The following is a 26203-nucleotide window of genomic DNA, read 5'->3' on the forward strand; positions in this document are numbered from 1 at the left end:
CAAAAATTATTTAAGTAGAAATACGACCCCCAAAACCAAGAAGGTGTGTATCATAAATTGCAGTTAAAGACCATAAAAATAGTTCAACTACCATAAAAGCAGTAGGAGACTTAAGACACAAGGTCTTTCTGTGTTGCCCAGGCTGGAGTGCAGTGGCACGATCTTGGCTCACTGCAGCCTCCACCTCCCCAGTTCAAGCGATTGTCGTTTCTCAGCCTCTCAAATAGGTGGGATTATAGGCACGTGACACCACTCCCAGCTACAAGGTTTCCCCATGTTGGCCAGGCTGATTTCACATTGCTGGCCTCAGGTGATTCACCCGCCTCGGCCTCCCAAAGTATTGGGATTACAGGCGTGAGCCACCAGGCCCTGCCTTATAGTCAGATTTAGAATTCATTGCCTTTTATGGCTAAGGGGTTTTGTACTGGTTTAGGGAGACATTTCCTATTCCAAGGTTAAGAAATAAAAATTTTTGGCTGGGCACAGTGGTTCACACCTGTAATCCCAGCACTTTGGGAGGCCGAGGTGAGCGGATCACCTGAAGCCAGGAGTTCGGGACCTGCCCGGCCAACATTGTGAAACCTCATCTCTACTAAAAGTACAAAAATCAGCCGGTCGTGGGGGTGGGCACCTGTAATTCCAGCCACTCGAGAGGCTGAGGCAGGAGAATCACTTGAACCTAGGAGGCAGAGGTTGCAATGACCAGAGATCGTGCCACTGCACTCCAGCCTGGGTGATGGAGTGAGACGCTGACTCAATCAATCAATCTGACTATACAGTTTAAGATATTCGCACGGGGTAGGGGGAGGAACAGCATAAACAGAATCAAACGACAAATGAAGAGATGGGAAAAAATATTTGCAAAGCATATAAAAAAATTTGCAAAACACACGAAAAAATTATATATTTAATAATTATACACTGAAATACTTAAAAGTCAGTAAGACATGGCCAACAGCTCACTAGAAAATTAATCAAAGGTTATAAGTTATCAATATTTAGGAAAATAAATACAATGGCTTGTACACATGAAAAATGCAAATTAAAATATATTACTATCAGATTAGCACAGATTAAAGCCAGAAAATTATAACTCACAGTGTTAAATTGTAGAAATTATAGGTAATTCATGTTCCACAGTTGCTGGGAATGCAAATGGATGCGATCAAGTTGGGGGGACAATTAAATTTTGAAACATACATGTGCAAAGATGTTCAAAGGAACATTTTAAAGGTGCAGATCAGTTTCTTTAAAATGCTGTGATTTGTATAAGGGGACAAAAATATAAATATATATTCTTGAACATATGGGGACTATTTCGAGGACATACAAAACTGTTCAAAATAATTGGCTCTAGGGAACAGGCTGGAGGGCATAAGGGGGAAGTAAAACCTACTTTTCATTATATAACATTTTAGTATAGTTTGAACTTTTACCAATTTCTGACCTGCTTTTTTAATTTAAAAAAAATAGTCAAAAAGTAATAAATGCAACTAATTTCTCGGGGCTCTAGGCCAGTCTCCTAAGTAGGAAACATGTTCAAACCCAGGGAGTATGCAAGGAGTGCAAGAAAAAAAAAAAAAGACTGACATTTCTATTTGTATTATTACCTCGTCATTTCCAATTTTTTGTTATTTGTAACTTTAGTAAACATCAACTATATTAATTCAATAGCACGTGTGTGTGCGTGTGTGTGTGTGTACACAACCAGAGACACCTGGAAAACATTCTCTGGGGAAAGTAATACTCTTTCAATCAATGTCTTCAGAGAAAGTTACCATTTTCTCCACTTTCTGAAAAAGGACTCAATATTTATGATCTTGCATGTTAAATCAGTTGATATAATTCACACGAGGTAACGTCATCTCCCCTAACCACTGAGAAATGAGAATGAAATCAAAAGCCAGAGGTTAAGCTTAGGATCAGTTCCCACACACTGAGATACTTTTAGAACTTAAGTCACAGCCTGTCCCTCCTCTGCTCAAAGCCCCCCAGTCCCTCCCACCTTTCTAAGTCTTACTTGGTTCTGGAAGGCTCTTGGGAGCCTGGCCTCAAGCTCCATCTTAGATTTCATCTTCTGGAACTCTCCTCTCTCTCTTATCCAGCTTCAGTCACTCTGGTGTCTCCTCAAACACACCAAATACACTCTCCCTCTCCCCCACCCCTGGGGGATTATGGTACACAAGCCCTGAGTCTAAAAAGTTCCCTCCACAAGGGGGCCAAATGGCTCCTAACTGTACTCAGGTCTCTACTCAAACATAAACAAATAAAATTCTTATTTTCCACTGTCTCTCTCTACCACATTCTCCTGCTTGATTCTCCCTTAGAGCACGTAACGCCAACCAAAATATATGTGTTTGTCTGGAATAAATTTTAATATAAGCGTCATGAAAGCAGAGTCTTGGTTTCTTCACTACTGTACCTCCAGGACCCAGACTGTGCTAGGCATATAATAGACATTCAAAAAAATTTTCGCTGAGGCAATATTTTTACTAGGTATTTTTGCTGGGTAAACAAAGTAAGGAATGAATAAAGGAATGAACGAATGAACAAATGAAAGCACAGATTGAGACCTGCTTTTACACCTCCCCCATTCTAATTATTTTTGCTGTCAGAATACAAAGTGGCCAAAGCTTCTAAACTGTAGGAGGAGGCAAGGAAATGAATATTTAACTGCTGTCTATGACTTGTGTATTTTTTTAATCCCTTAACATAGCAACAATACTCTGCACAGTGATAAAATGAAAACGCTCTAGTACTGTACCACCCCTAAATCTGTACATATTCTCTGACCTTCTCCGTTAATAATGGCGGACTGTGCTAGCTCCAGAGACCCATGGATGCACCCTATTCCAGGACACTGTCTCCTCTCTCTCTAGTATGGACAGCTCTTCTCCATCCCTCACTCATCATTCCCATCAGCATACAAACAGGCTGTGACAGTTCTCCACTTTTAAAAAAGTGATAGATATTCCCTGATCTCTTTGCCTCTTACAGAAAAAAAGGGTGCTATATTAATAGTGTCCTGCTTTTTCTCACCTCCCACAAAAAATCCAAGCACTCTAATCAGACTTTTTATTTCCCCATCACTACCCTTTACCCCAGAAGCCATTTGTGCTAATGTCACCAAGAATCAATTCTGAGTCTCATTTTAACCTGACTTCTTGGCAGCAGTTGACACAGCTGATCACACCTTCCTTGCTAGAATTTCTTCAATTGCTTTCCAGAAACACCAGACTGGCTGGGTTTTCTTCCCCTTCAATGGGCACGGCATTGGCTCCTACTGCTCCATAGCCCACCTCTGGGCCCTAGCCTTTTCCATCGATACTAACTCTAGAGGTGACCTCTTCCAGCCCAGTAACTTTAAAGCCCACCTATTTGCCCATAGGTGTCTACAGCCCTGGCCTTCCTGTGGACGGACCATAATCACTTGGCAGCCACAGGATATATCAAATATGAGTCACAATTCTTGATTCCATCCACCTCCAAAATCCAGATATTTTCCTTAATTCTCATTCTTTCACAACTCCACATATATCCATATCCTCATTATCTCGAGACAATGTGACCACTTCTTGCCACCACTTCCATGCCTACACCAAAGAAGCCTATCTTCTCTCAACAGGACCACTGAAAAAGTCCTGTAACTGATTTCCCTTGTCCACTTCTTGCCTCTTTACATTCAATTCTCCACACAACAGTCAACAGTAAGATTTGCTTTAAAAAAAAAAAAAAAAAAAAAAAAAAAGTCACTCCCTTGCTCAAAATTCTGAAATGGTTTCTCATCACATTCATGTTAAAATCCAAATTCCTTACAATACAAATTCCTACAAGGCCCTGCAATCCAAATTCCTTAAAATACAAATTCCTACAAGGCCCTGCATGACCTGGCCTCTGCCCAACTCCCAGTCCAATCTGGATACGGTCTGTGCGCCCAACACATTGCATGTGTGTTACCTGAGTGGATTTAACAGCATGTGCAGTCAGTCAAGAAACAGACTAGGAAGCACCTCTAGAAAAAAAAAGTGCAAATATCCAATCATTTGGGATTCCAGGCTTTAGATCCTCTCTCAATTCAGCATCAGTTGCTGAATCCGCTCTTTCTCTCCCATCTCAAGCTTGTACTTAACAAGCTTTCTACCCTTGTAATAGAGCTTCAAAATCACAGTGAGATCCCGCACTTCATCTTCATCCCTTTACCTATAGTTCACAGCACCAAAGGTCTTACAGTGACAGCAACAGAGTTTTGCTACAAGTAGGCAAATCTCCTCCAGTAAATTTCTTCTCCACTGTGTTCTAAATGTGCCAGGATTTTCAATAGAAAATTTCACAACCCTGTGCTCTGTCAACCCTAAAACCCTCTCCTCTCCCCAAGTCAAGGCTTCAGAGGAAATAAAAGGTATCACTGCTCATACAAGCTATATTGAGTTTATCACATCCATTGTCTTTCCGACTTCTGTCCTTGGGATTCCAGTGGCCTTGACCTTGTATAGCTGCCCTCACAGTATCTTTGTCAGTTTATGCACACTACTTCTCTTATTTCTATTTCTCAAATCAATTTCATTGGGTATGTTAGAAATATGCAGAAATTCTAGAAATGAATGTATATGTAAAAATATATTAACAAATATGGAAAAAATAACTATATAACATTTACACTACTCTCAAGACGGTATCAATCCTCAGGATCTCGTTTTCTTACTAGGTCCTTATTGAACTTCACTTCTTAGTTATAAAAGTCCCTTAAAAAAATCAGACCAAAAAAAAAAAAAAAAAAAACCTCACACACATCAGATATAGCTTCAACCTCATCAGTTATATCTTGTTGCCAGCTCCAAGTATCCTTTTTTTTTTTTTTTTTTTTTTTAGACGGAGATTTGCTCTTGTTGCACAGGCTAGAGTGCAATGGCATCATCTCAGCTCACCACAACCTCCATCTCCCGGATTAAAGCGATTCTCTTTCCTCAGCCTCCCGAGTAGTGAGGATTACAGACAGGCATGTGCCACCACGCCCAACTAATTTTGTATTGTTAGTAGAGACAGAGTTTCTCCATGTTGGTCAGGCTGGTCTCGAACTCCCAACCTCAGGTGATCTGCCCACTTGGGCCTCCCAAAGTGCTGGGATTACAGGGGTGAGCCACTGCACCTGGCCCCAAGTATCTTAAGAAACATCTGTAAAGGAGGTTCTCTCCAAACACAGCTTTATAAATAGGCAGAAGAGATGATTGCTCAAAGGTGTGATTTAAGACACCAGGAAAGCTCTTATGCCTCTCCTCCTATCAGACCAGTCCCTACCTTTGAATTCCATACCTTGGTCTTGAAAAGTCGACTCACGATGGGATAAAGGTGCTATCTTAAAATCACCTTAAGGGTCATTCAGTAGGTTGGTAGTGGAGGGCAAAGCTCTTAATAAATGGAGAAAACAAGAGGCTTTAGGTGGATAGGAACATATCCGAAAGATATTTTCAGAAGGAACTTAGCCAAGGGGATCAAAGCAAAGATCACCTCTGCTTTGCAGTGGCTGACCTTTTGTTTATCTAGCTCTCCCATGCTACTGGCAATAATAACAGCCTCACAGACATGTATAGTACTCACTCCTCCACAGGAAGCACCTTCTCTTGACCTATCTTACACAGATGTTCCATAATCTGAAAATCACTGTCCCAACATGGCTGGCCTTCTGCTTATCTTCCTTACCATGCAAGACAACCTCAAACTCGTTCCTTAGCCATGTTTAAATGCGAGGACTCAATAATCAAATATGACAGCAATTGATATATGATAAATACAAATACATTTAGCTCATTTATCTATACTTCCTGAATATTATTCAATTATGTTGATTTATAAATACTTGAGCATATTTCCACTCTAGTGCAAGAAATATATCCATGTTGCTTGCATTGTAGACTATAGTACCATAAACCCCACCCACTCAAACAATGCCGACTTTATCAACAGCCCCATAGCCTCACCTTCTGTCCTGCTATTTCCTAAACCCCATGACACATCACTCTTCTTTCTCTTCTTATAATTCCAGGTAACACAAATAAAATTCACTATAGAACCCTATTAGCCCACCAACTTCAAAGCTAATTTATGGGCCCAAGATTTAGGTCAGCAGTATTCTAACTCTACAAAATGGGAGGGAGACCAATTTCTGTCCTTTGAGCTCTCATCTGCACAGGAAGCAACCAGAAGGAGGAGGTCCTGAGTCGCTTCAAAAGCATCAGTTCTGATTACTGTACTCATTCTGGAATGGCCATCAAATGCAAGAAGTGTGAAGAAGAAATGGATGCTGTTTTAAAAGAAGACTCATCCTGACACAGCACACTAATCACCATCTCACTGTCCCTTTCACAAGCTTACTCCCTCTTTGAGCTTACAGCTGCAGTTTGGGAAGAACAGGCTGGCCCAGTCCTCGGAGAACATCCCAGAGAGGAAGACAAGCCAATGGAAGTCCTGAGTGAGAGGGACATTTGCCCTAATGTTTGGTGAGATACCTAACAATGCCCCTAAACCAAGGATAGCCAGTGGCAGGAAAGTGGTATCTTAACACACTGGAGGGGAAACCTATTCTGAGCCCAAGAGAGGCTAAACACTCACATTTAGGAAACACTTAAGAACAGAACATAGTAAATCCTTAAACATTAAAAATTACTCCTCTTGTAGGTTGTATTGGTTCAGGCTGTTGCAACAAATTCCTTAAGCTGTTCCTTGACTGTAAATACCGTACTTCTATATGTGTATATGTTTAAGTATATATGTCTATGTGTGTTTATAAATATAAAATATACATATATGCTATATTTAGTGATCTGTGGTTACTTTTATTTCTTTTTTGTTGTTTACTTGTTGTTTCCCGCACTCCCCCAAAGGGTACTTTGAAATCTTTCCAGTTTTTACAATTAAACCTAACCATCTGGACAAAAATCTTCACATTCACTAAATTAGTCACAGATTTTGTGGGTAAGCTGAGAAAGTAAATGCTATGCTCAGTGCTAGGATTTAAACCACATCTACCACAGCAAAACACTCTCTCTCCAATAATCTCTCCAATTATGCACGCACATTCAGGCTCAAATAACATGGAAGCAACTACACCTCACTGCACAGATTTGTACAATTAGAATTATTCCTTAGATCCCGAAGTAACAACAAATCCAAAGTAAAATTATTCAAAAAGCTTTCAGAATTTATTTTACAGACAAAAGATAAAACAGTGCCTATTTTTTCACCACCATTTAACTTCCTCCTACTCCTGGTGTGTGCTGGCAAGCTGCTCACCAAATGCACAAGTGATTTGAAGAGATCTGTGTTTATGTGTTAAACACTGGCAAAAATGTGATTTGAATACATAGGGCATTTTCTAGATGTTTCAAGTGTAAAAGCCTTTGACCCTCTTCAGAGTTTACTGTAAGTATCAAAAAAGGAAAATTTAACATGTTTAAGATCCAATATACTTACAGAACCGAAATCCAACAAGGGCAAGTGATTTCGTGTTGTCATCCAATCACCAGTATAAAACTATAGATATTACAGAATTTCTATCAATCTAAAACAAGACAGGATTATCTGCTGGAAGTAACTCTCGCAGATGTACTGACTCCAGGTAACTGGGAAAGACTGGTTTTTACAAGGAAATAATGTACAGAAATTTATAGCAGGCTTACGGATGCAAATGCTAGTGTTTCAAAGGAGACTTTAAGCCTTTAATATGGGCTATGAGAGGCAGTATTAGACTTTGGTGTAAACAGGTTTATAGAAATCATTTTCAGAGTGTCTTAGGTTGGCATTTTTCCTTTCACATTGTATATGGGCAACAAAAAGGATCCACATCTGTAGTATACAGAACAGGTTAGAGAGGAGAAGCAAGAGACAAGAACTCTTGTTAATATTAAATTTTGAGGGGCTGAAAGCTCAGCACTTACTCTCCATTCTTTATGCTACATGTAAGCACATATTAAACTTACTGAAATAAATTGTGTATTACAGGGCGGTGTTTTTTAAATCCTCAGAAGCATTCATATAGTGGAGGCACCGACAATTTGATAAAAAGCTTTCTTTCCAGGAAGGATTAAAACCGTAGAGCTATTTCAAGATTGCAAAGCCTCTAAGCTGTCACAAATACTAAGAGAAGCCATGTTTATCTGTGCACTTTTGTTTTGGTTTGCTAAGTAAACCTGGACTGAGCACATGTTAACATTCAAACAACCAAAGAAATCACAGGTAGGTGAGCATCTGCAGGTGTTCCCACTGGTAAGACATGATTTTTTTTTTTAATAACTTTTTAAAAATGTGTTTACACAAATTTGGTCTGCTTAGTGACTACAGCAGTGTTAAGTTTTTTGTTTTTTGGGTTTTTTTTGAGACAGAGTCTCGCTCTGTCGCCCAGGCTGGAGTGCAGTGGCGCAGTGTCAGCTCACTGCAACCTCCACCTCCCGGGTTCAAGCAATTCTCCTGTTTCAGCTTCCTGAGTAGCTGGGGTTATAGGCCCGGCCAAGTTACATCATACTTAAAAGTTTGGAGTTTTAGGCCAGGTGTGGTGGCTCACGCCTGTAATCTCGGCACTTTGGGAGGCGGAGGCGGGCAGACTACCTGAGGCCAGGAGTTCGAGACCAGCCATGGGCAACATGGTGAAACCCCGTCTCAACTAAAAATATAAAAATTAGCCGGGCGTGGTGGTGGGTGTCTGTAATCCCAGCTACTGGGGAGGTTGAGGCAGGAGAATCGCTTGAACCTGGGAGGCAGAGGTTGCAGTGAGGCGAGATCGTGCCACTGCACTCCAGTCTGGGTGACAGAGAGAGACTCTGTCTCAAAAAAACAAAAAAAAGGGTTTGGAGTTTTAGACGTTAACAGAAGTAAAATCCAGTCTCTTTCCTCACTAATATGGAAAATATTAACAGGAAAGAATCAGGAATGAGCAATCGCACATTAAAAAGTGAGTAGCAGTTTGACAAGACCGAAACTACTTAGACCTAATTTTTTACACTCTCTTTGCTCCCCAATTCCTACAATCCTTCTCTTGTTCACTGCCCCTCAGAAGAAACAGATCTATATAATGAAGCTATCAGCCATTATTTGGACTCAAAAATCATGCCATTTCAAAAGGATACCAAAATAATAAATAATAGCAGAACTTAAAGCTAGGAGAAAAACAAAACAAGATCACTTTAAGCCAAGTAAGATATTTAAAATTTCAATGTATCAAATATGCATCAATAAACAAATGATTTTAATGTTATAGAAGAACATGCTTTTTCATGGCATGCATCCTGAGCTATCAAAAAGAGACAATTTATATACAAAAGAGCAGATTAAGATAAAGGGTTTCACTCCCAAGATTAAAGTAAAAATAAGAACAGTGAGTTGGGGAGTGTTTAGAAAGATACTTCTAGAAAACAACACTAGATCTTTCCAGAAACCTATTTATTCACAAGAAGATTAGAAGGACAAACTGCAACTACAACATGGACAAATGCCATGATTTCTGGTCATCCAGTCCTTAGGAAAAGGGTTTTTTTGTTTGTTCAAAGAAAAAAAAAAAAAGAGAATGACATTCAGGCTGCCAGGCAACTGCTTTTCCCCCTCCAAAACTGCTGTACCACTTCACTGCTGTTGCTGGAGAGTCCCTTTCTATTCAGAAACAGGGCTAACTAATGAAATCGTGGGGAATTTCTATAAACGGTCCCAATTATTCAAGAGAATGCATTGTCTAGGGCCCTTGCAACAAAAGCTCTACCACAACTACCCTCTTTCCCACACACCTTTCTACTTTTTACTCCCTACCTCCACTACCACCATTCCTCCGTAAGTGAGCAAAAAGGAAGATTCCCCCAGTTTTCTAGCCCCTCTCTCAGCTAAAAGAATCTTAAGATTTTTGCTTCCTGACCAGGGAGCACAGAAATAACCTGCCTCCCCGCACCCCCCGCTTCTTCCCTGCCTCTGTACAGCTTAAAAAATGCACTTGGCCAGGCAGTTCTCTCCATTAAACAATTCATTCTTCTTTTGCTTTCTTTGTGAAAAAAAGGGTAAAAACAGCTGAGCATGATCACAAAACATAACATTGGGCATTCAATTTCTGTACCTTACGGCCTCATTCTTTCACCTCATCCATAGGATTTGGCGACGGAGTAAATCTTAATCTGCAAACAAATGGTTTGCTCTACAATTAAACCATTCATTCTCTCTCTCTTTCTCTTCCCCCACCCTGCCCCCCCATTTGGCCGCTGCCCAACCCAAAGTCTTCTAGGTTCTTCCATTATTTAGCTCTCCCAATGGTTAAAAAGCAATAAGCTCATTTGGAGTTTATAAAACTATGCACCATCAACAAAAGCATGTAATGCTTCCAAGATGCACAGTGGCTTCTACAAGCACAATGAGGAGCTGTGTATAGTCTCCCCCCAAACAAAAATGCCCAGGCCCCAATTAAGCACCCTGGGGGCTTTCAAAGCAGTTATGCTAAGTTGCAAATACAGCAAGATCCACTTGAACTCCAACTGTCTTGTGTGCTTTTCCTCCCAAGGTAGGGAAAAAGCCGGGGCAGACTGACCTCATTAAAGGGTAATTAGTGAACCCCAGGACTTGAGGGGCTACCACAATCATTGCTATTGTGAGCATTTCACTACGGGGCCACTATTTTTTTCTTTTTTTAACCCAGGAGGTCTCTGCACTCTGAAGGCCCAACATTTTAAATTTTTAAGGATTTCAATCTGGCTGTTTTTTTCTACTACTAGTCATTGAGTAAGAAGAAAGGAAGCAATACAAAGAGTACGCCAACTTCTTTTGTGGGATTCTGGCATATCTAAAAATAAGCTTTTAGAAAATCATTTAAATAATGTATACTCTATATATCTAAGAAATAATTTTGAATAGGTTTTGTGGAAACAAAATGAAATAAATTCTCCACCTCCTGATTAGAGATTGAAAGTGGCACATAAAAGAGCATTAGAAATCAATCAATATAGGGTTTTATGACTGTATATGATAAAGATGTTTTAAAAAAAACTCATGCAGCCATTTACATGCGCAGTTGTTACTCAGAAACTAATACACAGTGATGCGATCAACATAACCACTTTACCATCAATAAAATCCTTCACACCTCTTTAAAGCCCATTATTACTGTTGATATCAATCTGCCAAGATGCTTGAGGACTAAATTCTACTATAAAATGCACCAGTAAATTTCGCTGTTTACATTAAGAGTAGCACCTTTTCACAAATACTAATCCAGAGATCCACTGCCTTGGTACTAAAATTCTCCAGTACTTGAGAAAGCAGTCTTTAAGGCAAGTAATAAAATGGTTGTCTTAACTTGACATTCTCAGCAACCAAGATTGAAACAACTCTAATATTTACATATAACCAGGGGGATCAACATCTTTGTTTAAAAAAAAAAAAAAAATTCACCGAAAGAGAGGAAATGGAGTTGGGGTGATGGGTGATGATCACCCTCTAAACAGAACAATCCCAGAGCTAGGTCCATTCTCCTAACATTGGCGTAAGGAGGGAGTGGGAAGACCAAAGTCACAGGAACCCACCTACTATACTGATCTCAGCACAACCGGCCCAGCCGCTCACTGAGGGAGGGTGTGCTCCAGAGACCTACACAAAAACTTGGGTACACATTAATGCCCACAGTAACTTCTTTAATGCTGCCGTTAGATTTGTGCCAAGCCAATTAATCACCCAATTCGTTTATTTGGCTTTACAGCTTTTGAATATTGAATGAAAGAATTTAAAAGTGTGGAACAAAAGTCTTTGTGTTTTGGCCAAAGTATACTTAAGCTATATTTAGAAGGAAATGTGTGTGTATATTTCTCTTTTATTAAAACACTGCATAGGGACCCTTCCTTAGCCAAACATCCTTGTTTTGTTTATTTTAGAAATACTACAAAATTTATTTGCATTACTTAAACATATGCAATACATTTTGGGAAATCTTGAAAAGATGGAAAAGGCTTATTAAGTGATGGGGGGCAACATAGTTGCTTTGTTTTGTTTTAATGTACTCAGTATATTCGGCTTTCGGGAAAAAATGCAAACCCTGGAAGTCATTCCAAACAGTTGGAAACTCTTCCTCTTAAAGTAAATCCAAGGGCTCAAAAAATAAATATTCAAGAGCATTAATTTGTTTCTAGATGTGTGCGTGCAAGTAAAACAGCAGTCATAATGTGGAAATTTCAGTCACATTTTGCAACTAATTGGAAGCAGATTAGAATTCTGCCTCAGGGGAACGTTGTCAAACTAGAAGCTGGAGCAAATGAAGAAAGAGGTGAGGGCGTCGTGAAGAGCTGACAGATTTACAGCGCTCAGGGCCATAAACGGCTCCCCGGCGGGAAGAAGGGCGCGTCCCCGGCTGCACGCCCCCGCCGCCCCGTCGGGAGCGCGCAGCCCCGGGCCCGAGGTGCCAGCGGCCACGCCCCCAAGAGCCCAGGACCCTCCATCTGCTCCCATAGCGAAAACAATAAACGGACCTGCTGAAGTGCGAATGATAAGATAGAAAACCTGCACACTGATAAACTGGAGGATGCAAAAGTCAAAGGGAGAGAAGGCTTCTTTATTTTAAGAATGGGGGAAGGGAAGAGCAAAAGAAAGCAGATTGTGGAGGATAATACAGCAATGGAGTAATGTTTAGAAACAGCTGCTCGCTTTCTACTTCAGTGTCTGGCATCTGCTGCGGCATCATGGGAAAGGCTGTTGAAAGATTTGGGCAAGGAATGTAAATGGAGACAATTGACCAAATGGAGTTGGATGCGGAGAGGCTCAATTGCTCTGTTTTAACATCATGTTGCTCCCTTTTGGGAGCAGAAACAAACAATATTACTTAACTCAAATTACACCTTCAGAGAAGTTTAAAGATTTGGGAATACGAATCGCTTTTCAATTACTGAAGATGTCAAACGATATAGGGGGATAAAATCTAGTTGCAGCCTCCACTTCTCAAAAGTGTTGAGCTCATCTTCCACACATCTTCACAGAAGCTAAATGGAAGTAGCTTCCTCTGTGTTTCAATTATTTTGAAAAAAAAGATGTTTAATCACCACTGCTTACTTCTTAACTGGCTCAAGGGATAGTTTCTATTTGTTGTGCCTATTTTCCCCTTCGCTGCAAAGATTCAGCTCTAATTTCATTTCCATCACAAAAGAACTGGCAAATAACTAAAGCACGGGAACACATAACTACAGTGCTGCTGTGCTAGTCATAAGCCTATAATAAAGCACAGATTTGATAGTATTATCCATGTACTGTGGTGAACCACACACAAATAAACAGTTCTCCATGAAGAATGAAAACCCAAGGCTTCAACCCTTCCAGTTCAAACATTTTTGTTGTTTTTAACATGAGCCATCCATAAAATCAGTCAAGGAAGTGACAGGAAATCCAGAAGTAATCTGGCCTGGCTATGCACACTTCGGAAAAAAAAAAGTTAGAAGATGCTTTCCAACTCATCCTGATGATGTTTGAGGTGAAGAATGGATAAAACTGTAAAATCTAGGCACAAAAACAAAAGGTACTTTTATGCCAGCTGAATTCAAACATATGATGAGTGTAGTTTAAAAATTTTTTTTTTTAAAAAAAGTACATTTCCTCCAGCGTGGGGAAAATTTTCTAACCTAACTAGGAACAACTTAGACACAATCTTTGAACCTTCAGTGACTAATGCGAAGGACAAAAAGGTGTACCGAAAGCGGCCAGAGGGCCAGATGTGCTTTCCTAAGAAACTAAACCAGGAGTTTTCTTTAATCAAAAGGACAAACAGTGACTTCCAGGAGTTTATGAAAGTGTGACCAATTGGAACTTTGTCGTCTGTTGCTAATTGAGGCATATAAAAGAGTCCACTTCTTAAAACATACTACAAACACTTTTTTAAAAATTCTCTGCCACATGACAAAAACCAGAATCGAGTTGACTGGTAGAAGATCAGCGCAACCAAAGACCAAGCTATTATTTCAAACTGTCAGGGGAAGGCAGTAAAATTGCTACCAGGTCTCCTTAAGTTACCCTTCAATAAAAAGAAGCCATCAGGGAAATAAGAGGAAAAGAAAACACATCAAAACCTTAAAAGTCCCTTTAAGTAAAATTATTCGTCTGTGGCACCATGCCATCTGCTCTCTGGTTAACATAATAAGCCAATTCCACAACCTAAATATCTGCTTTCTGAAATCATTATGTACAACACAAAATATAATCCATATATTTTTACTTGCTTTTTAAACTGTAAAAGCTACATTCATGTGGCATTATTGGAATATGCCTAAATGTCCCTGTAGACACATTTTTCTTAAGGTGCTAGCTGACAATGAGGCTTCCCTGGAGGCAGAAAGCTCAGTGGTTGGGCTGGAATAGTCACAGTGAATAATAATCAAACTAGGTCGGGGGGTGGAGATGAGAAAGAAGAGAAAGTGGCTTTGAAAAACCCACAGAAGTATTTGTTCATCATTTCAAACCTATTTGTTCTAACCGAAACACCCTTTCCTTTGTGTTCTCTATTACAATTACATATATTATATAAAAAGGTATATATTAGACCTTTAAGTTTTCATTTAGTTTCACTGGGGAGAAAAGCCTTCTGAATACCAGATGGGATCCCTGTGGTTCAAAGCCTAGTGACCTAGCAAAATACAAGTATTTGCTTTGTGATCATTTCAGTTCTTAAGGCAAAACCCATCATCTTTTCTACTACATTCCCAAAGGTATTTCTAAGCAAAATTTAGCAAATATGCAAAATTCAGCTTTAGGAGCAAAGTGCCAAGTCTTACCCTCTTGCATATCCTTTGAGCTCTCAAAATAACATTACAAACAGCCCAACTGCTGGTCAATCAACTATGAATAGTTTAACAACCTTTCATTCAGTTGCAAAGGCTTTGTTCCCATTGCCAAAACCTTGAGCTTAAATTAAAAAGAACTTAAGACAGGGAGCAAGTAGTCACTAGTGAAACTGCAGTTGGGAGAAAGAATTAGACACAGAGGCAGAGGTCCATATACTCTGCAGCACAGTTGAACGTAAAACCAACAGTGACCATTTTTTAGAGAATAAAGCTCATACTAACTAAATACTCCCAATCCAACATCTGTATATGCAGTTACAACATTTATATACACACACCTATGAAACACCAGTTACAGGGCACCAATATCATACACATATTACTTACTCTCTAATGACAACCTAAGTCATCACTGAGGCAAGGAGCTCGCCTGTTTTCCAACCCTTTAATCTTCAATGACTGCATTAGGAGAGGAGAGTATTATGATCATTTATCAACAAGAATCCTAGTGAAGAAGGGTTATTTTCCCTAAGATGTTGCTAACAAGGAGAGTCCAGTATTTCCTTAGTTCTGACTTCCGTATGACACAGGAATGTAATACAAGTAATTCAGGAATAAACTATTTTGTATTCAAGCAAAACCCTTGATGTTCAGATCGCTGGCAAGTTCAGAGTGCTGGCAATCAAAACTATGTTGCGCTGCAGAAGTTACTATGAAAAACTTCCAGTGCTTAATATTAGAGAATAGAATAACATGATCCTGCCACCTCTTCTACACCTCTAGAGTGTGTTCAACATGGCAATTATCTTCGTTCAAGAAGACAGAGTTTAAACTGCACTGAAACTCAATTATACTCATGACTTTTGAAAACATACACTCCAAAAGTCAGACTTCATCACATTCAAATCATTGCACAAAATCTTATGAAACAGATTTTATGCCCCTCCCACAAGACATCTTCAAGCATAAAAATGACTTATTTTCAGCTCTGTACCCACTTTTTCACTTTATTAAAGTAGAGAGATGGCTGAGCAATGCTGAAAGACAAAGAAGGATCTCAGCTGATAAAAACAATTCAATGTGCAGCTCCCCCACACGTCATTACCCAGGCAGCCTAGAACTGCCACCACATTAAAAAACAAGATCACACACTTGTTAACAAAAAACACATTACTTTGCTACTTTTAAGAATGCAAAGAACTAGGAGTAGTAGATTTATGATTTAAGTGCTTGTGGCTAAAATAGCTTTCCAATTATCAAGGGCCTCTTAGGAAGAGCAAGAATGCATTATGTGTTAATGACCACAACCAGGGGTCCCTTTCTCGACTCTTTTGTCAGAACCCAAGCAGATCCTCCCCGCAGCTTCACCATTAACATGTCTGTTTCCTGTCAGGCCACTCAGAGATAATGTCATTTATCTCAGGGAGGCACAAGCCCAGTCATTAGCTTCAATAAAAGACCTCAAACAAAGGCCGGATAATGTTTTACCCAGGGCTCTAACTAAACCCAGAACCAAGATTCTTAGTGTCTAAAAGTCAAGGACTCAAAAGTTACCCTTCCTTAAAAGGATATTTTCCTCACTATCAACAATCCTAGATTACAGCTCTGAACAAGAGCAAGGTCTATGTATCCTAAACACCAGTCCACAGCAATATCACACACAATTAGATTAACTGATAAACGCTGACCGGAGTTGGCGTGAGAGCCTTTTCTCCTCCTTGCCTCCAGGGGGAAAATTGACAGAATAATTCAGGTACTGACTAAATAGTCAGATCTTTGGAAAAGCTGACCGCTCATTGTGATTGCCTGCAGGAACTGTATAACCATTATAAAGTGTTCAATGGCTGGGTTTCTGGAAATCTTTTAAATAAAAGTGGAACTGGTTAAAATAAATGTAGGAACACGTGTTTTCACAGTGTTGCTCATATTACTGCAATTTCAAGTTTCTATGAAGTACCAGGTGAACTTTTTTAAATTAAAAAAAATACACGCGCGCACGCAGACACTGTCAAAATTGGAGCAAATCTCAGCCATTCAATCTCTCTTTTTCATGCTGAAAACCAAGAACAGATGGTACTTTCCATGTTGTTTGAATCTGGTTATTGAACACCTCTGTGGTTAGGGAGATTTCTGCTTAGCACTTTCGGCATACATTTCATTTACTAACTATAAAAAGCTGCTTAGGAAAAATAAGTCTTTATAACAGTCTAATTAAAACCATCTTGCAGCCAAGCAATTTCACTTGAAGAGCATTCTTAACCTCATGACATTTGGACTATCAATCCCTCCCCCCACCGTTTTTTACAGACTATTTGCAAAGTTATTAAAAGTTGCAAAACATTATTTATCTCCTATAGGACAATCTTGATCAGTTATGCATATTGCTTCTCTCTCCAGCAAAGCAAAAGGATTTCACACACCAAAGTCAGAATTCAGTGATGGGTCTGATCACAAAAATACCTAAGTTCCAAGCGTTCTTGGGGAAAGGGCAGCCCCTCCCTACCTCAAAAAGCCCTGTCACCCTGTAAGGAGAGCTATAGAAAAGTAAGGAGCTGGATCAATGCTGATTGGAAGCCACCCTTAGTTACCAACGTTTTTAACAGCTAAATCCCTTATGTAGCTTTCAAAACAGCTGTCCAACAACAATGGACTCTGTTCTTTAATTAAAGCAAGTGACCTTTCTGCCCTTTTATTTCACAGTAGATACACTAAACTCTAGGCAGAATTCACATGGGACACTATATTTGAAAAAAAAAAAAAACAGAATAACGTTCACAAAACTCATTAATCAAAATATGTTCTTAAACTGCTCACACTCACTTAGAAAATGTGCCAGAATTCCCTAGTGAAGTATAAAAAGGCCTCTACAAAAGAATAAAATAAAATGAATGATATCCTTTATGGACAGGTCCATTTGTAGACACCACCTTTATGACCAGGGCCATCTTAATGAAAGCAATATGATATTACAGAAATAATTCTCTTCCCTGAATAGGTATTGAGACACAACTATATGACCTCCTGTGCCTTTCACTTCTGTTTAAGTATCAGCCACTTTTAGGATTTTTGAGTTTTTGTATATATTTTTGAATTTTCCAGAAATCAAATAAATCCATCAACTTGATATATAAACTGTTTGTTTATAAAGCCCAGCTGAATGCCTCCCTATCTGAGAAGTCAAAACTGTGAGATGGCCAGGAGGATACATAAAGAAGAGCTTCAATGCAAGGCTATTTTGCTTCACAAGGAAGGAGGGGAAGGTGGAGAGGCAGGTTTTAACAACCAAAGTCAACCCGTCAAATCTACTTATTCAGACATGTCACTGGTGGCTTAACCACAAAATGGGCTACAGAAATATAGCTCAAACATCTTAGAATTATGGCATGTTTTGATTTTGTTCACGTATTAAGGGAGTGGCGACTTTTACAACATACTTGTGGTTTCCACATAAAGGAGTAGAACACTCATTGATTTAATTAGGTTTCATAAGGTCCAATTTATCATGTTTTACATGACTTTGTGTAGTGAAGAAACAGAATAAACAGACCAAAAATAGACATTTAAGCATGCTGTAAAAATTAACCGGTGACAGCAAGTCTTATGAATCTCCTGTGAACCTTCCAACCAGAAAAAGAATATATACATATGCACACACACATACACTCCCCTTTGGTTTTCACACGTGGCCCCTCACAAGCCACATCTGATTGCTGAAAATTAATAATCTTCACTCTCCAGGCACTTACTCTTCACAAACCCAGATAATCAAGCAAGGTTGAAGGAAATTAAAACGTTGTATAAAATGTCAAAAAAACCTCGGTGTTGAAATATTTTTTCAGGTGAAGCTTCTTGTCCTACTAAATCTTTACTTCCTGAATAGGTATTCTCACATCAGTAGGAAGCATTTTCTAAATGGATGCCTAATTTGATGCAACCACTAGTTAGTGGAATTAGAGTTACTTTCCTGTGTGGCATTCATACAAGGGAGTGCCATTTCTGTGTGCCAAGGATGAAAGCATTCTTAAGAGAAGTCGTTCTCAGGATGAGGTGGGGGTGGGGAGGAAAGCCTTAAGGAATAATGTTTGAGATCCTGAGCCAACGCCCAACTTGACAGAGAATGGCCAACATTACAGGATCCAAGCCCCTGGATCCAAGCCTCTGAGGGGCCCCTGTGCCAACTCCAGTGGCTAAGATTGGTGGCACGGCTTCCTCTGGTACAGGACCAGAAGTGAATCTAAATTGCAATGTGCTTTCTTCCGCCCCCACCCCAGATCCATCATGACTTGCTTGCTCTTCATTTATGTAATTCATATTTATCACATTTATACTGCTGTAACTGAAGGTTAGTTGCATGTATATGAATAATTTAATTCTTCCATTCTTCATCCAGTTTCCTCTGTGACTGGAAAGTGAAAAGAACACAAAAACTGGAGAAACGACACCACGCTCTAATCTCAGTTGCCATGACAGCAGCCTTTGAGATACTGAAATGTTCCGATTGCCAGCTAAACAAAATTGTTGAATGTGAACATTTGGCTGGAAGATTAAAAGGCTAAGGGGAATGCAAAAGGGCAGTACCTCCCACATTCCAAGCAGCCAGTGAATCCAATCAAATGGCTCTGACTCCTTAACCACAGCCATTGTGAGCACTGGATTAGGGCAATTCATCTAGATAGTTAAAGCAGATTAGAACTGCAATTTGAAGACTATTGGCAACAAAAGTAAATGCCCTACTGTACTAAGTAATAAGAAGATTTCAGAACGTCTTTTAGCAGAAACAATGTGAAACTACACATTTAAACATAAGAATCAAAACCTGGAATTTTAAAAAATTCATTTATATTCATCAATGTACCTTACCAAGAGGATATGAATTTATAAGTGTTCGGAGGCTTTTTGCAAATTTGGCATTATCTACACCTTAATGTGCCTCTATCAACTTTTAAAAATCAGAACTTTACTCCTATACTCCAACTTAAATCCTGAGCACAAAAACAAGAATATAAAAGTTTAAGGAGCAGTGAACCATTTTACACAGAAATAATTCTCCAAAGATATATTATCACCACTTACAATCCCAATCGCCAACTATAGCAAAAAAAAAAAAAAAAATCAAAATTATTTAATAAGCATGTTCCCAAACAACCATGCCACAACCCACATGACAGAAATCTTGCTTCTGCAAGGCACAACCTGTAGAATTAATATGAAGACTAATTTCATAGAAATATCACACACACACCCCTAACTCCTTCCCAACTTGCCTAGTGAACAGAACACCTTCTGTTCCCAAACATTAGTCAATGTGGTCTATGACTAAGCAGCAAAACATGGGGTGGGTGTCGGGGCGGGCAGTTCTTCCAAGGCAATGTACAAGTCTAACTATAGACTTGTACAAAGATGGGAGGAAGGGTCCAAATGGTCTAAATCAACCATCCACACCATTCAAATGCAGCACATAATTCTATATTCCAATTCACTCAACCGTCTGCATCCCCTTTGGCTACGTTTTCACATTTCACGAATATCAGTCCAGCAAGTCTGCTTTATTCTTCTTAGCCCGTGCAGCTCCCCAGTCAAGCTAGGTATCCAAGTGATAACACTCTTAAATCTCTAGCTAAGAACTGGAACTGGGTAAGGGAACAAGAGTAGAGTGCTAACAACCACCACAACCATGGAGTTTTTCTGCAGTTATGAAACCAACAACCCAACACATCAAGCTTGGGGTTTAATTCAGGACCAATAACAAGAACTCATTCAAGGATATCCTTTCACAGTACTACTTTGTCGACAGTAAGGAAAAAAAAAAAAAAAAAAAAGAGGGAGGATGAGGGTAGAATGTAAATTAGAATCCTCGACATTCCTCTCCAGGGAGGGAACTTGAACCTTACACCTAAGGACACATTACCAGCAATACTAGGATGAATAAAATAAAAGAGAAAACTGTTCCCCTTAAGGAAGAAACCTGGTCAAGAGTCAAGAGGGTGCATGAGCAGGTTTTCTATTAAAAGGACAAGGCAACCTGCTGACTAGTGAGGAACCGATCTACAGGGCAAAAGGTACTTAGAACATTCAGGGCCTCCTACCTGGGAACCCAAACACTAGCATCACTAGCAGCAGCAGCAGCAGCAGCAGCAGCAGCAGCAGCAAGGACAGCAGAAGCAAGAGCCAAACACTGCACCCAAGTAGGCTCCCCCATATCAAATTTTAATATAAAGGATGCATATCATAGAAATCTCACAAAGAACCACAAAGCATAAATAAGTTTAAGGCACACAGAGGCACACCCCCACACACCCACACAAATGCACACAGAGAAGAGTAGGACATCTAGGAAGGCGACTTTATCCTACCTTCTCAGTTTTCAGTTTCTTGATTCGCCTGTGGCTCTCCTCCTCCTCCTCTTCCTTCTTTACCAACATAGAGTTTCCCATGAGCCCTGAATCCGGGGCACTTTTGCTAACTTCCCCTGCAGCGGCGACGCTGCCACTCCCAGTGCCCCCGCAGTGGAAGGGGCTCGCGCCACCTCCATTGCTCTTGGCCCCAAAGCCATAGAGGTGCCCCCCGGAAGGGGCCTGGCTGCCACTGCCATTCTGGTGGCCCTGAAGCAGGTCGTGCTTGTCCTTCCTGGATTTCCCCGCATCCTTATCCCGCTTGGCGCCTCGGCTGCTCTGGCTTTTACCTGGCTTCTCCTCTTTGCTTTTCCCACAGGAGCCTGCCCCCGCGGTGGCGGCAGAGGTGCTGGTGCTGGTACTATTGCTGTTTGGGTTGCCGCTGCCGCCGCTGCTCACACTTTGACCCAGCGCTGAATTCATGCCAGTTGCCTCTCCAGGGCGCCCTTGGACTTCCTGCCTCTTGCCAGTGCTGCTGATCTCGGGAATCCCATACAAGGCAGCAGAAGGCAGAGATTTATTAGCATCCTTAGAAGTTTTACTCCTTTTCACTTTTGATTTGCTGGTCTCTTTGTGTGAATTCCCCTGGGGAGCAGAGGCCTGAACAGAGGCAAATTTTAGGCCATCAGCTAGGGCTGCGGTAGCACCAGCCCCACTGGAGGCCGGACCTCCACAATCCTTGGAGTTGCTGCTACTAGTGGTGTTGGTGGAATTATTCATCTCAAATTTCTGTCTGTCCTTCTCCAAATCAGCGTCCAAATCAATTATTAAATTTCCAACCCCGATTTCCCAATCATCGCCACTGTCATAAGTATCAACTGTATTTGGATCCACACCTTTTCCTGCAGTAGAAATGTTCACTGACATCCTGAAGATGAGCTCTCTAGAATAAAAATCCGATGAACTTTCCTTTGGAGATGAGGGGACATTCGTTTATCTCCGCTGGGCTTTCTCTCAAAGAAAAAAAAAAATCTTCTAATCTTCCTCTTCTTTTTCCTGCCTCACGAATGTGTCCAGGGATTTTACACCCTCAGTCCAGGTCCACCTTTTCCTGTGAAGGGGGGAAAAGTCGAATATTTCTTGTCTGGGTGTTACCAGAATAAAAAACGATTAGTATTGGGGAATCAGTAAAGGGGACAGGGAAGGATGGAGAGTAAGGTGGCTCATGTATTGTCTCCACAGTCCAATATCAGGTTTAAAGGAAAATAACCAAACCCAAAAAATAAACCTATGACAGTAAGCATCTTATGGTAGCTAAAAAGAAAATCCCTTTATCAACAACACAAGGATAATCACCTTTTTAAAAGCATTAAATTATCTTAAGGATCTGATTCAAGTCCAGAAAGGTTTTTGTGTTCTCTTTTAAACTTTAGGATTTCTGTCTGGCACATGTGATATCTCAACCCCAGAAACACAGCCTGAACACTCAGACAAGAAGGAAGAACACAGCTTTCAACATCCCTAAACATGTCCTAGATCTTGCAATTTAGAAGACCAGACCCTGGAAGTTCTGAGGCTAGTTTTCAGAATAGAATGTTGCTAAAATTTCCTTATTTCTAATTTTAGGTTTCAGTACTTCTTTTTACAAATTGTCTGGGCGATCTGGTTTTTGTTCCTAGTAAGGAACAGAAAAAACAACCAATAACTGCCCCCAACACACACACATACCTCCCTCCTATCCTCTTTTCCCCAACAGCTTATACGATTTTTTTTTTAAAAAATACATGTCTTTTAAGAGCATTTCTCTCTAGAAAAGACAGTGTTATATAAAAAGTTAAAGATCTGCCTTTTGAGAAAAAAAAAATACATTTAAACAATTCTACCGTATTCCTAGGTCACAGAATTGCTCACTCTGTTAAATATGGTGCTACTGACTGTACGGAAAACTGATTAAGACATACACTTTAAGTGATCTGCGCCAAGGTGGCCTCAATGACCGCAAATGAGTGTGTGTTTGACAAAGAGCAGTTAAAACGGTTTTTAAAGGGATCAGCCCCTTTTTAACAGTTGATTGTCAAGAAAAAAATAAATAAATATACATACACACACACATACACACACACAGACATTGCTTACCTTTTAATCCTTTATCATTTTTTAATTAGGCCAGCAAATCAAAATGCCTTTCCCACTCCACTCGGCAAACAAGCCTGTGCCTCATTTTACTTAAACACCAAATGATCAAGAAGGAAGAAACCAAATAACACATCTCAGCCAGAATAATCACTCGATAACATTATTCCACCTCCCCACCCCCCTTTTGGCAAACGAATCAGTCCTTTTCTCCTTAAAAAAATGTGTCACTGTACAGCTGGAAAATAATGTTTCACATTCACAACAGAAGCACCAAAGGTTTTTTTTTCCTCTTAACAAGCATCGAGAATAATAGTTTTTTAAAAAACAGAGAGTTTAGAGAAAAAAGTTTTCCCAACTTCTCATTCCGCCTTCAGTTCCAGACTTCAGAGTCACCGTGATCAGTAATGATCCCATGTAGCAAACCTACAGGCGTCCGCTAGTAACGAGACAGAATGTGCTAACATCGGGATAAATTAGTGAAAGGGAAGAAAGAATAAGAAGAAAGGACTGAAAATCTGGGCTGGATTCCGCCTGTTAGTCGGGAAGTGGCATTTTTCCGCCCGTCCTGACAGATTTGATTTCTTGAACTAACTTAAGAGAAAAGGGGGGGGGGGGGAGTAGAGGGAGGAGGAGGAGGAGGAGGAAGAAAGGGTGGGATGAGAAACTGGGCAAGAGGAGAAAAAGAAAGGTGTGGAGGAGGAGGGAGCAGATGATTCAGTGAGCTGATAAACCAGTTATAACAGCATTCGCTCGGGGCGGGGGGCGGTGGGGTGGGGAAAATAACGGCGTTTAAAAAGGGCTCAGTCTTCGAAACCTAAAGGATGTGATGTTTTCCTGTCTTACGTTGTTTTAAGAAAAAGGAACTGAGTTCCTAGTACAGTTCCCGAGGGGAGTGGAATCCTCTGTCGCTCAGGTCAATCAGTCATGTGGTAATTCGATAATTAGAGTCAAAAAAAAGGTTTTTGGTTGGGTTTTTTTTTTTAAGGCGACCTTTTTCGGGAGTTTTTCCCTCTGATACTCGCAGCAAACGGTGTGTCTCCCTTTTATTTATTTTTTCTCTCCTCCTCCTCCCTTCACCCACCCCCTCCTGTGTTTAGTCAGATGGCCCCGGAGCTTGGCTTAGTATTTTTAATTAGCTGGCGTTTGGAAGCTAAAAGCAGTAATGAATTGTTGATGGATTGGAAGTGGAGAGTCGCTTTGCTGGAAATGTCGGGGCTGGGAGAGGGGGATGGGCGAGTTAGTAACAACCAACCATCTAAAAGGAGCGATTTTGTTACAGTGCAAGCCTTTCACATCACGTGAGGATCAAGGGCTCAATTGGTTGTCGTGAGAACAAAAATGGTGACAAGCGTATCAAGAAAATACTGATCTGGTCTTTAAAAAAAAAAGCTGTAGGTCTCTCCCCTCCCCCTGCACACACTCCCCCAACCTCCTCCCCCCGCCCCCCCGCAGTGGGCGAAGCTACAAGTTATGAATGTGAAACATTTCTCGGAGATCTAGGATCTCCAAAGTTCGGAAGGAGTGAAATGTAATGAGCACAAGAGCAAAGCAGATGTTTTAAAGAAACACTTTATAAACCTTTCAACTTATCTCCAATTTGTCAGCTTTCCCAGGGGGCCAGGGACGGGGACGCCTGGGGGAGGGAGAAGGGTACCTCCGAGCTACTTGGATTTTAGGGACCCCCACTTCATGTATTAAACAAAGAAAAACCTTTTGCTTGCTCACCAGCCTGGTCCTGTAATAAACACACCATTGTTACTATTTGGGGGTTTGTTTGGGTTGGGTCGGGCTTTTATTTTTTTCTCTTAATGGTATTTTTGTTGCTTGCTTTTTCAAGGAGATGGCGAATGGTAATTATAACCATTACACGTAATGAGTGACTATTCCCTTGTTTAATTTTAAATTAGCGGGCACTGGGAGCTGACAGGAGAGAGAAATCGGCTTGTTCTGCCCTTGCCCCCATTTTCCTGGATCGGTTTGGGAGAAGGGTCTGCCCAGCTAGGACAGAAGAGGGAGGGAGTAAGGTGAGCTAGAGAATTGACACTGCAGACCAGGATATGTAACTGTGTCACTTTTATTCTCCTTTGGGTTAGAGCCCAAAAGCTAATTTACTCTAAGTTACCCCGAGTGCCCAGTCAAGCTTAATTTGTGTGAAGTTACAAATGCTTCACCCTCCACTGAATAAAATTCACCCTTCTTGGGTTGTTGTTCTAAATGCAAAAGCCAAACCCTGTAACTAGTTCCTCATTTCTATGCATAAAACTCGCACATTCCCCTGCATGAAGTCCCCGCTAAGTGCTATATAGAGACACACCACGCAACCGTACTTACGGTCTGTATTGGATGGAGTTGACCTTTTCCTTCTAACTGCATTGAATGTGTTTGGTTGCAGCCGCTTTATTTTGGAAATTATAATCTCTTCAACAAATTTATTATTAAAGAAGATGGACCATCAAATGTCACAGACCGTCCTGTGTATGTTTTATAAAAGCAAAAATTAAAATTTAAGAAAAGCAAAACAAAAATCCCCCTGGTGCACACACACAACAAGCTTGTTCTGCAACACTGAAATCAGGACTGAAACACAACACACACACAGGGGGAGTGGAGCAAAAGAAGCTCTCAGCCTCTATACCTGAAAGGGACTTTTCTTTGTTCCCAGTGCCCTTTCGCATCGGGCCAATCAGAGAGCAGCTTTTATGAAACTGGGCTCTCTCATTGGCTAGCTGCTTTCTCTTGGCTACTGTAGGGGGTTGAGATATACACACGTATAAAACACACACTGAGAGCGGGTGGGGGTGCTGTGGGGGGTGGTTGTGGAGACAAAGCGTTTTATTTTCCAACCAGATTGGGGTTGAGGAACCTCCCGCAGTAAGAAGGGAAAAAAATGGTGCGCCCGTTTCAATTACTACATCATTCACATAAAACACTTATTTATTAAAACAAATCTCAAACAGGCTG

At 40.5% G+C, this 26203-nt stretch overlaps 1 protein-coding gene across 7 annotated transcripts in view; it reads right to left on the minus strand.

The window, feature by feature from the left end:
- ZNF608 (zinc finger protein 608) overlaps positions 1 to 25866 on the minus strand; it is a 112572-nt gene extending 86706 nt beyond the window's left edge. For 3 of the 7 annotated variants that reach the window (XM_045394175.3, XM_045394176.3, XM_073994136.1), the window contains exons 1-2: positions 23243 to 23686; positions 21128 to 22217 (exon numbers count right to left, since the gene is read on the minus strand). In XM_045394175.3, the coding sequence (XP_045250110.1) occupies positions 21128 to 22033 (906 nt within the window). In that variant the 5' untranslated portion in view covers positions 22034 to 22217; positions 23243 to 23686. Of the gene's footprint in view, positions 1 to 21127; positions 22218 to 22462; positions 23045 to 23242; positions 23687 to 25573 lie in introns of those variants that run through there. The other 4 variants (XM_065546694.2, XM_065546695.2, XM_045394177.3 and 1 more) reach the window with 4 other exon arrangements.
- Between the last annotated feature and the right edge of the window lie 337 nt (positions 25867 to 26203).

Source organism: Macaca fascicularis, chromosome 6, assembly GCF_037993035.2.
Source record: "Macaca fascicularis isolate 582-1 chromosome 6, T2T-MFA8v1.1".
NCBI lineage: Eukaryota > Metazoa > Chordata > Mammalia > Primates > Cercopithecidae > Macaca > Macaca fascicularis.